The sequence below is a fragment of the Megachile rotundata genome, chromosome 16 (genome assembly GCF_050947335.1).
Source record: "Megachile rotundata isolate GNS110a chromosome 16, iyMegRotu1, whole genome shotgun sequence".
Lineage (NCBI taxonomy): Eukaryota > Metazoa > Arthropoda > Insecta > Hymenoptera > Megachilidae > Megachile > Megachile rotundata.
This window is the reverse complement of record NC_134998.1, coordinates 1,729,494-1,740,496: the sequence shown is the minus strand read 5'-3', so window position 1 is coordinate 1,740,496 and position 11,003 is coordinate 1,729,494. Positions and strand designations below refer to the sequence as shown.

Sequence of the window (11,003 nt, the reverse complement as noted above, 5' to 3'; positions counted from 1 at the left end):
TGTAATTTACAACAGAGAGAAAAGTGCAACATGCTGTGAAATAGCATAATCAGAAATGAAGAAGAGTAGAATAGCATACATTAAAACATTTAAGGAAGAAAATCGTATTGAATTTAAGAGACAGAGGAACCACCTCGAATTTTGAATGAAAGAAAAGAAAGACAATTGACACGAAGAATTAAAACGATCCGAATTGTAATGATGTACAGTTTCAGAGGTTTATTATAAAAGTGAAAAAAAAATCAGTACTAATACTATCCGTGGAATAATGAAAAACTATGAGTATAATGATCGAATAACAAGAAGAAAACCACAAATTAGTGACATAAATTGAGAAAGAAAACTGATTTTCGAGAAAAAGTTGTTTAAAAAGTCTGGAGTTCGATAGAAGGATGTTATTTTCGCTGACAAAAGTAAATATTGCATGTTTGGTTCGTGCAGTATAGTATGACACAAAATAAATAAAAAAAAGTGAGCTATGTCCAAAATAGTATTGGTTATATTAGGAAAACTATCGGTCACACATCTTTGTATAAAGCAATATTCTTTAATAGCAATTGTAAAGCTATTTGAGATTTCCCACCTATTTCAAATTATTACTGTCGTTCCAGATTTTTGAAGCTTTCCATTAGAATCGTTATTGCTTACGTATTTCAACTATTTTGTGAACAGGCAATTTCGTGAATAAGCACTTTAGAGTTGGTAGCATCACTTAAATATAATTTATCTAATTTTGGCGTTCCTGAGCTTGATACTGGACGAGGTATATAAAAGTCCACAGATAAAAAGGTCATAGTTACCAGGTTCTTCGCCGGGGTCGATTTGTTGCATAGATTTTGTCAAAATGGCATATCGACCTCAAAGATTTTGAGACTTACCTACAGACGGACGACAACTGCGCTTCACTAACTGCAGAAGAAGATAGTCACACAAGAATGTTAATAAAAAGAAAACTTCTTCTTCCTTATAACATTAATGTTAGATGAATAGTATTAAAAAGCTGAAAAATGAAATGACTTCATTTCTAATAATTTCTTATCGTACTATAAAATTAGTGTATCTTCCCATGAACTGATTTTTATTCAATGTTTTAGGTCTCGAACGTCAACCATGTTTTTTAGTAACATATATAGTGTACATTTTGCTGCAATAATCCATTCGCTTTTCAATGCAGGCAATAAAAATGTTACTTTTTCCATAGACATTTTCCGGTGTTAAATGCATTCATCGTTTTTCTAAAACTGTTACGTGCTGAGAATGTTTTGTAATCTGTCTGTGAAAAGAACTTTAAATACTTGTAAATGTAGTTTGTATTTATTAAGAGTGCAGAGTTTGAAATAAATATTCAGTGCACTGAATATACTTCAAAGACTATTAAACATCCATACGTTAGCATACAGGATGTCCACGCCTAATTGTAAGTATGACAACGCGATATTCCATGAACTATTGATGACACGACGAAGTGTTCATATGGAAATTGCAGGGTAAAAGGGGCTCTATGTTTTGGCGTAAGCAAAATTTTTTTGTTATTAATGCATAACATATGATTAACAATATAAAATATTGTTTAAATATTTTGTTTAGTCAATCCCTAGTTTCTTTTGCGTAATGTGGAGGAGCTCCATCGTGTTCGTACCACATATTTTCTGTATCGTTAACATTTATGTCGTCGTTTATATATAGGATGTTTCACAACTCGTGTAACTCCTGGAAAGGAGTGGTAGAGGACGTAATTTTGAATAAGATTTCCCTTTGCAAAAATAGAAGCTTCGTTTTTGAATTATTAAGCAAAAACAAGGACCAATTAGGGCGCGGGGATGACGATCGAAAAACTTGTGCAAATTGTAGCAAGAAAATCGGCGTCGCGTTGTCAAAGCTGGGAAAAGCGCAAACCGATCGAGTGGTCACCAGCTGATTGTCCAATTAGAAAAATGCTCGTCGAACCTTTCGATTTTAAAATGAAACTTTCTCTTAGGCCACGTCTGGCTTGTCGGAAAATGGAAGCAAAAAAGGAAATAAACCATTTTTTTTCCAAAATCCCCAAATCCCTACATTCCCAAACCGAAAAATTTTGAAATTCTCCTGTTTGAAATTCTTCTGCGCACTGTTTATATTCAACGAAAATTCATTTATAATGAGAGATTTCAGCTTCTTTTAGGTCATAATGGTTTATTCGCTCTATACGAATAATTTAGTCAGAGTCGTTAAACAATTTTGCACGATTAGGAACTTTTATAAATCTAACCAACCAAATATTTCCTTCAATGTCTCGGATCCAACTTTCCACTAGATACCCATCCATCTATTATATTCAGATCTCACTTTTAAAGTTGTAGCAGGTCAGGGTCCGTTGGTATGAATAAAAAGAACTAATTTGTTTACACTAAGAATATTTATTTAAGTACATAATTCACTGTTGTCGGCCGCTAAAGAACTAACTACAATTGTTCGCTGCCTGATTTTATTTATATCGGGAATATGTACTGAAATATTATTAGAACGTAATTTTTACAGCAGATAGTTGTTACTATACGAACTCAAGATGTTTTGAATCTGCGTCAGGTAGGTATTTATACTTGTGGGTTTCAAATAACTCTGTTAGTTTTTCGACGAACAGTTTGTGGTATTCGTTGATCTGTTCCTTTGTCGGATGTGATATTTTTGGTATCTCTATTGGACTGCCAACTGCAAAATGGAGAACGAGACTTGTAAAAATCTTCTACAAGAGATCATTTCTGTTCTTAGCGTTTCATAAATGAAGTCATTATTTGTGTTGAGTTTTGAAATGAAAAGTAGATAATAAACATTACTCTCAGAGTAGTTTTCTTTTCAGAGTAGTTTAAATTGGCTAACAAGTCCAATTGGTTTCCTCAAATGAAAGGCACAAAATTTCATGAATATTAGTATGCACGTAAATATAATACTTAATCTGTTCAAAATGATTAAGCGATATTTACCAACGGTAGTTATAGGCACCCGATGCGGAACAAAACCATAAGAATACTGGAAAAATCCACGCCCCTTTAGAATCAGAGGTACGAGTCCCACGTTTTTGCGAAAATAGTGCTGAACCAACGATAAATAGGGATTTTTCACCTGGTCGTATGTATCCGTTTCTCTGAACGAAAAGGACGGTATCAATGGTGTCCTAAACTTACCAAAAGGAAAAGCTCATTGTCGTTCATTGATGAGTATTATATGAATAGTTTCATTCACGAGCATCTTCATCGATCAGATAGAGCGGTAACATTTATTTTAAGATTATTTCTGTTACGTTACTTCCGACGAATTTTAAGCATATTAACGTCTTAGGCACGCCACCCTACATGGATCGTATAATCATATTTATATGTTTTGACTTATACTTTTTTGCCTGCCCAATGTTTTGTAAGAGTATTAACGAATCTCAGATATGTAGATTGCATATAAAAAAAGTAGAAATATTTGGAAATATTGACATATTTTGTGGAATTTCTAAAGGAACGTGTTATCAAAGTTAAAATATATGTTTCATGTTTTTGGGAAAAATTATGGCTGTACTTCCAAATGTCCCCCATCGAGTTTAGTGTTGAAACTTTGGTTACATACACAAGTTTCCATGAGTATTCCATATTCGATGTCAAAATCAACGGATCTCTTATGGTTAACCAGATGTTCACACTTCAAATTCATTCTAATATTAATATAATCCTTTCCTTCTTTCCTTTGAAGTCTGTAAACAGTTTTACTTGTAACGGCATCATTCTCCCAGTTCAAAAGAAATATAATAAGGTAAAACAAAGTAGTCGTCTGTTTATTCTCCTCATCCTAAATATCGCCCAGTGCAATGCATAATAAAGTCAGCATCGCTCTCAACGTATTAATGGCGTTAGGTTATGTTAGGTCATGTTTTGATATGTGTATTTCGTTTTTGCATTAATGATTCAATGAACAATAATAGAAGCAACTCATGCATTGAAATACGAATAGCTAGCAAACCATTAGAAACACGTTGATTTTTACAAAGGATATGGAATGCCCAAGGAAAGTAGCATACGCAACAAAAATTTCAGCGCTGAATTCCATGGAAGTCAATCGGTAGTATATCCAAAATTATAAGATTGTAGTCACATTGTAGTGCTGTATCGTTTATAATTTCAGTGTAAAATTTAGCCGTGCCTAAGAGGTTAATTGATACTGGCCTTTGCATAAATATCGTAGTTCTGCATTAAAAGTTATTTCCTAAAAAATGGTATTTATATCTCAACCATATAAAGATATTTGCTATTTCGTCAAGGTTATTGTAAATATTATTTTAAAGTCAGTGATGGATTACTTATGAAAACTATTTAGAATTTAATTGTTCCACTTAATTAAAAGAGACCGCAAATAATCTAACCCATGTTTCAGTGCCACTCTCACAAATCCTTTTCTTTGGTTTACGAGAACACGATTTGTTCCTGGCGAACATTCCATTGCTTCCCCTGCTCCACCGACGATGAGAACAGATATTCTTCCAGTGAATGGCGTTTTAGGTTTCGTCGACAACTGATAGTCTAGGCTTTCTTCACTGCTGCTGATGAAACCTATAATATAATGAAATTAAAATATATTTGCAGAATTTAACGAATATCTATAATTAAAATTCAGTGAGTTAATTATAACTTTATTATGAATAAATAAATGTGTTACACATATAAACATACACTACCGATTATTTTTTTAACCCTTAAATGTGTTTAATAAATGTCAGTAGATTTCACGTAAATCGGTTTTTTCTTGTACCTTTTACGGTTTGTCAATTGGAGGGTTGTGAAGGATAGTGTACGTTTCCCAAATATATCCTAGCAAGATATACAATACATGTGATGATATCATGAGAGTTACGCAAAATCACGATATTTAATTTAAGCGATTAGTTTTCGAACAAAAGCGATATTAGATAAATTTCTTCGTATTATTTTCCTGAAATATACAGTGAAGGAGGAAAGTGTTCGTACATTATCATTTATGGTGATAAATACAACAGTTGCAATGGCATCAGGACATTCTGATCAATGTAACTATTACATTAGATGATGTTATGTTAGTGTAGTCAGTAGTAATCGTGGTGAGTACACTTTAGCGCTAATATTTGCAATAAGGGGAGAAAACGCAAAGAGACAACATTGGAAGAAAGAAAAGTTGTTATATGGTTACATGAAGAAGGTAAATCATATATGTAGGAGTTAAACAGTAACCGTTACTGATAATATGTACTGCGACATAGTAACAAGGAAAAAAGCGACAAAAAACACCAAGCGGATAACAGTTGATCGGTCAAAACCGTTACCAATATATGTTAGAACGCGTCGACCTTGCGTAAGTGTGTGCATGTTGTAAAAATGACAAAAGTGAGCAGCGATCGGTGGACGTTTCCAACCGTCGGATCAAACCGACAAATTCGAAAAATAACTTCGAGAACGGTTAACCGGCATGATAATAAAAGGACGCGGTCACGACCGAGCGGGGCATATTGTAACGAAACCTCGAACGTTTAACACGATTCTACGCTAACCACGATTATAACGATTCTTTTACGATCCTTACGCTTATTACGAATACGCCTAACGATTACGACTAACGATTACGGCTAACGATTACGACTAACGATTACGGCTAACGATTACGACTGACGATTACGTCTGACGATTCCGGTACACGATCTGGAACTAGTGTGTTTTTGGTGTGCGTGTTTGAAGATTATTGTGCGCGTGAGTGTTTAACTGTATTATTCGTATTGTACTCATCGTCCTATTCAAATAAAGAGAGATAGATAATTAAAATTCTACTCCTACATATATGAATATATCAGAAATACTAAAAAAAAGTCGATCGACCGTACAAAGTATTATAAACAAGTATAAAAAAGAAGGAATATTGCGGAATAAAAGAAGAGCCGGTAGACCCCGAAAATTAATGTGACGCACTCATTGAAATATGAAGTCACCCCGAACTTTGTCACACCCTGAATCACCAATAGTATCATCACGTCAACAACCATTAGTCATCGGTCACTACTTTCAAGTAACATTGTCAATAGTCAGTCATAAGCAAACCCCCGAAACCGATAAGTCCCCTCTACAAAACTCCTATCCATATATAAGGGCCCGTGGGCTACGAATAAAGGTTCATTCAAAAGTAAAAGTTTAAATACGTAAAACCTCTGACTGAATCTCCTGTCTACGGACTTAGTTTCGCGTACGGATTCTCGCTAAAAATTGTGTTCGAACCACGTGACATTAACTACGAGAGGAAAATGTGAAATCGTCCGAACTGTTAAAGAAAAACCAGATACCAATGCATTTGAAATTACATTACACCTTAAAGAATATGTGCTGAAGGAAATTCACTCTAAAACAGAACGAAAAGTGATCAATATCGGGCCGGATATAACAGTAAAGTTGCGAGGAAGAAACCACTCATAAGCAAGTAAACAAAAAAAGTGATTAGAATTTGCGGAACAATACATAATTGCTAGAGACGACTTCTGGAAAAAGAAGTACTATATACGTTGTATTTTCCGAAGAGTTAAAATTGAATATTTTTGAGTCGAACGATAGTAAAAAAGTATGGCGAAAAATTAATAGTGAATTGGATTTCAAAAATATGCAACCGACGACGAAACACGGAGGTGGAAATGTAATGTATTGCTGCTTCTGGAGGCGACAATTTAGTAATAATTGATAAAATAATGGATAAACATTTATGTTTAAATACTTTAAAAGAATTTTATTTTTAGCAAGACTGTGACGCGAAAGATACACCCTATATATTAGTGCGTCAGTGGTTGTTAATACCAATAGTCCCCACAGGTTAGCAACTCTTCCACGACTGCTTAACTTAAATCCTATCGAACATGTATAGGCGAAAATAGAAAAAATGTGCGAAAACGTGATATAACGTCAAAAGAACACTAGAAAGAAATGTTAAAAAGAGAATAGTGTAATATAGAACCTGTCTTCGTTAAAAGTTTGCTGTTGTCAATGCTCGATATATTACCTGAAGCGATTCGCCGGAAGGGTTATCATACAAAATATTAATTTATAAATTTTCTGCTAAAATAATTGTAGCAATAATTGAATGTACGAATACATGAGTTACTGTCGTCGGTTTGGGGTCATTTGTCGCTGTAAGTGTAATGATTAATATACAGCTATGTATGATTAAATATACTTAATAACATAGAAAATATTGCTCTTTTTATTTCTATATTTCAAGTGTACGAATACTTTTGTACTCCACTGTATGTGTTTGCAAGTTACAAATATACAGGTTAGCAACAGTGTAGACGATTAAGAAATCTGACTTATTACTTTAAATTCCGTATTCCATATTTCTTGTTCTGTGGCTGCAATAATTTGATGATACACTGTTATTAAAAATCGAACAATAAAACACTAATTGTCGTTCAAAAAAAGCAACGTGTAAAATTTAATTTCTTATAGCACGCAAATAAGATTTTCAATCGCAAGGTAGCAAGTACAACTGGGATGTGATATACTGTATTAACTTCATTAACAATCTTATAATTTCTCAATGATTGCGTCTATTTTGTTACATGAAAAATTCAGTTGATTATGGAAACGTTCAACAGAACAAGTCAACAATATTTGCAAACAAATAATTTGTAATTATTTATGACAGCACGCACCCATGGCGAGAGCGATCTCGCGAAAGATGGGACTCTTGAACACTTGATACTGCACGATAATGTTAAGTTGCAAACCGGGAAACAATGTCTTAGCACCTCGACTTTCAGACTGAAAAGAACCCGCTGCTCCTGCAGGTATTATCCCGTGAGGGAAACTGCAGAGTAGGTAATTTCTATTCGGGTCTAAATCGGTGGTTTTAACCAACGTCACGGGAAAAAAATCGAAAACGTGCTGGATCCATCGGGATTTTGCCACCATATTCGTCAATTTCGTACTGAAATTAAGACAAAGAGCTTTCATTGATTTCTGATAAAATGTTTCGAGTTATTTCTTGAGATTAAGAACGAATTATATGAAAATTTTGTTCACAAGTGGTAAATATTCAATCAAATGAATTAGATTTAAAGTATTCTTTAACATTCTTTAGTCGCTATTACAATGATATAGTAATAATAGTATCAAAATCACATTTATTACAATAGTTTCACCTTTTACGTTATTATTCGTTATTGGATGACGTACAGTTGGATTGATTATATCTACGACAATATTCTATAGACAGGTTAAACTGTCTAGTCGATAGCATATATACACTTACCACAAGTGCATAGCATTTCTCCAAAATATAATATTTAATATTATGTTTAGTACTAACGTAACCTAGGAAATTAAAGACAGAATAGATAGAGAAAATAAGAGCTCTTACCTCCTACCGCCCTTGTTGCACGTGTCCCAGTCATAGTACATCCACAGAAAATACAGCAAAACGTAGTAACGTATAGTCGTGGTAAAAAAGAGGAGATAGCCAGTAATAATAAAACCAAGCGATGGTCCAAAAGCCAGTGTAAAGTACCATAGCGTGACTGATAGCGTTTCCAGTCTCCGTTTCAGCGGCACATTCAACGGTGCAAACTTTATACCCAATATCTTCATTGCTGTATTCCAATTATATAATAACGTTAAAACATTTACTTCAGATCTCTAAATAGCTGAAATTGCTATAATTATAAATAATATCATTACTCAGGACTAACAAGTTCTGTTTTATTCGCAATGTATGTTTAAATATAATACTTTTATCGTTCGGACATGTTGTCTTTATCTTCGTATTTCAGCATGCTAGCTGCCTCGCGTACTTATGAAGAAATCCCGGCCAGGCTACGCGCTATTAATAAGGGCGTATTGCTTATTCTTTTTGCTTAAACTGCTTCAAAAAAATCCATTAAAGTTATCTTGTAAGTAATATTCCAATACACTAATAATAAGATCCGGGAATTATTTATGATTTACAAAAGTGTAATTTTTTAGTTTCATGTCATATTTTATATTGTCAATCACCAATGACTGATGCGGCTTGTACGGAAAGTTCATTGTCAGTCATTGGGCACTGATGTAGTAACTAACGTGTTAAGATGTGTTCTGTCTAAACACTGTAGGATCATCAACATCACTTTAGATCAATCGACTAGTTAAGAGGGAATGGTATTAAAGAACATTTCTTATTCTTAATAACGTTAACGTTAAATAAATGGTATTAAAATGTTGAAAACTCGAATGATTTTATTTCTTACTAACTATTTATTATACTATTAAATTTCTCAATCTTTCCATGAACTGATTTTTATTCAATATTTGACCTCTAATGCCAGGAATGTTTTTTAGTAACATTCAGAGCGTGCCGTATATATGTATATCAAAATTTTATATACCAATGTTAAAAGATAACAAAAATTTTTTATGAATTTAATTCAGAAGATAGTTCTGTTTTACAAAATTTAGAGTCTATTCTAAGGTGGAATAAAACATCTATTCATAAAGGTTTCAGGTTTACTAGTTTTGAATATACAAACGCAGCTGCATATGATACTACTATAATTACTTGTTTCTTTTAAATAATCTGATAATATGATAATAATATGATTGAAGATTGAAGAATAGGACTAAGCAGAACGTGACAATAAATTTTGATTCATTGTATATACGAGGTGCGATCATTAAGTTCCGGGATTGGTTCCGTATATGCAGATAAAGTCACCTGTTTCAAATTTGGCTACTATCCCCTTCAAAGTACACCCCTTGGGCAGCTATGCACCGATTCCAGCGCCTCTGCCATTTTTGGAAAGCTTCCTAGAAGTCTTCTTGTCGAAGCGTGTTAAGCACCTGCTGCGATTCGCATTGAATCTCGTCCACCGTGTCAAATCGGCGCCTCCTGAGCTTTAATTTGATTTTGAGAAACAAAAAGAAATCACAGGGTTCCAAATATGGTGAATATGGAGGGTGAGGAAGGACGACCATGTTCCACTTTTTTTTTTGTCCCTTTGTTTCAATTTAGAGTCCATCGTAATTTCACAAAGGAGAGCGCGCGTATGCTACCATAAATTTGTATAACACAGGATTCAATGAAGATATCGCTTCCAAACTTCGTGTCATATGTCTCGAAGATTGATATTCATATGTCCTGCGAGCGCAAGTCAATCGTGTGATCCGTTTGGTCATAGCAGACACAATCCCGGAACTTAATGATCGCACCTTGTATATTGAGATCGGACAGTCTGAAATTGTTGATTTTTGACTTTCAAAATGCTTTTTTCCTCATTTCTGTACGATGATCCATTTGCCTGATATGACTTGTTAAAATTTGAACAATAATTGATTGGATAAAATGCAATAACTCGGGCAGAAAGAACATACGACCAGAAGGAGAAAATAAAATTGAAGCTAAAAGAAAAGTTTTCTATATAAACTTGGCGTGATGATAAAAAAAACCTAGCAAATAATTAGAATTTCAACGAATCTATGGACAAATTCTACTTACACTATCTATTTAACAGACTCGTACAACAGAAACACCCAAATTTTTTGAGGTACAACGAACAATCACTACCGTATGGCAGGAATTACCATCAATAAAATATAAAAACGAGCGATATTCGGGTGTATGTAGATTCAAGACACGTAGTTTCCCTTCCTATTATTACAGCACGCAAATCCATTTGCAGACATTCTGAGATAGTTCTTTTCTCAACTTCTGATATAAAAGTTCCTCCCCAATCGTCGTTTTAACAAAAGATCACATGACGTACTGTCCAGAGTACGAGAGAAAACTAGCGGGACGGGAACGGGGCAAAGAGGGTAGGCCGCTAGGACCACCTAATCCCCACTTTTCGACTCACGCATAACTCGCACCGTTTATTCGTAATGGTGTGGTTTTACATAGGTATAGAAACGGATATTGCTACTATCTTACTCTTCTTCTATTTATATATTTCTATCTTCTATTCTTCTATCTATATCTTCTATAGTATAAAATCATAAGGTAACGGTGTT

General features: G+C 34.0%; 1 protein-coding gene and 1 long non-coding RNA gene across 4 annotated transcripts; one reads left to right on the top strand and one right to left on the bottom strand.

Annotated features, from left to right (window-relative positions):
• Window positions 1–2,376: 2,376 nt before the first annotated feature.
• On the bottom strand, window positions 2,377–10,694 carry LOC100879247 (2-acylglycerol O-acyltransferase 2-A-like). 3 transcript variants are annotated; one of them, XM_012296739.2, is made up of 7 exons: window positions 10,492–10,694; window positions 8,751–8,880; window positions 8,383–8,674; window positions 7,676–7,950; window positions 4,382–4,568; window positions 2,961–3,151; window positions 2,377–2,688 (listed from the first exon to the last, which is right to left on the bottom strand). In XM_012296739.2, the coding sequence occupies exons 3-7, from the start codon at window positions 8,607–8,609 to the stop codon at window positions 2,531–2,533; spliced, it is 1,038 nt and encodes a 345-aa protein (XP_012152129.1). In that variant the 5' UTR covers window positions 8,610–8,674; window positions 8,751–8,880; window positions 10,492–10,694; the 3' UTR covers window positions 2,377–2,530. The 3 variants fall into 3 exon arrangements, with proteins under 3 accessions (XP_012152129.1, XP_012152138.1, XP_076396900.1); XM_012296748.2 differs by lacking the exon at window positions 8,751–8,880 and having other exon boundaries at window positions 8,383–8,611; XM_076540785.1 differs by lacking the exon at window positions 8,751–8,880 and having other exon boundaries at window positions 2,961–3,121; window positions 8,383–8,611.
• Window positions 4,566–7,213, top strand: LOC105664031 (uncharacterized). Its single transcript, XR_001097358.2, has 2 exons — window positions 4,566–6,663; window positions 6,764–7,213. It is a non-coding gene; the product is annotated as an uncharacterized LOC105664031 (long non-coding RNA).
• Window positions 10,695–11,003: the final 309 nt, after the last annotated feature.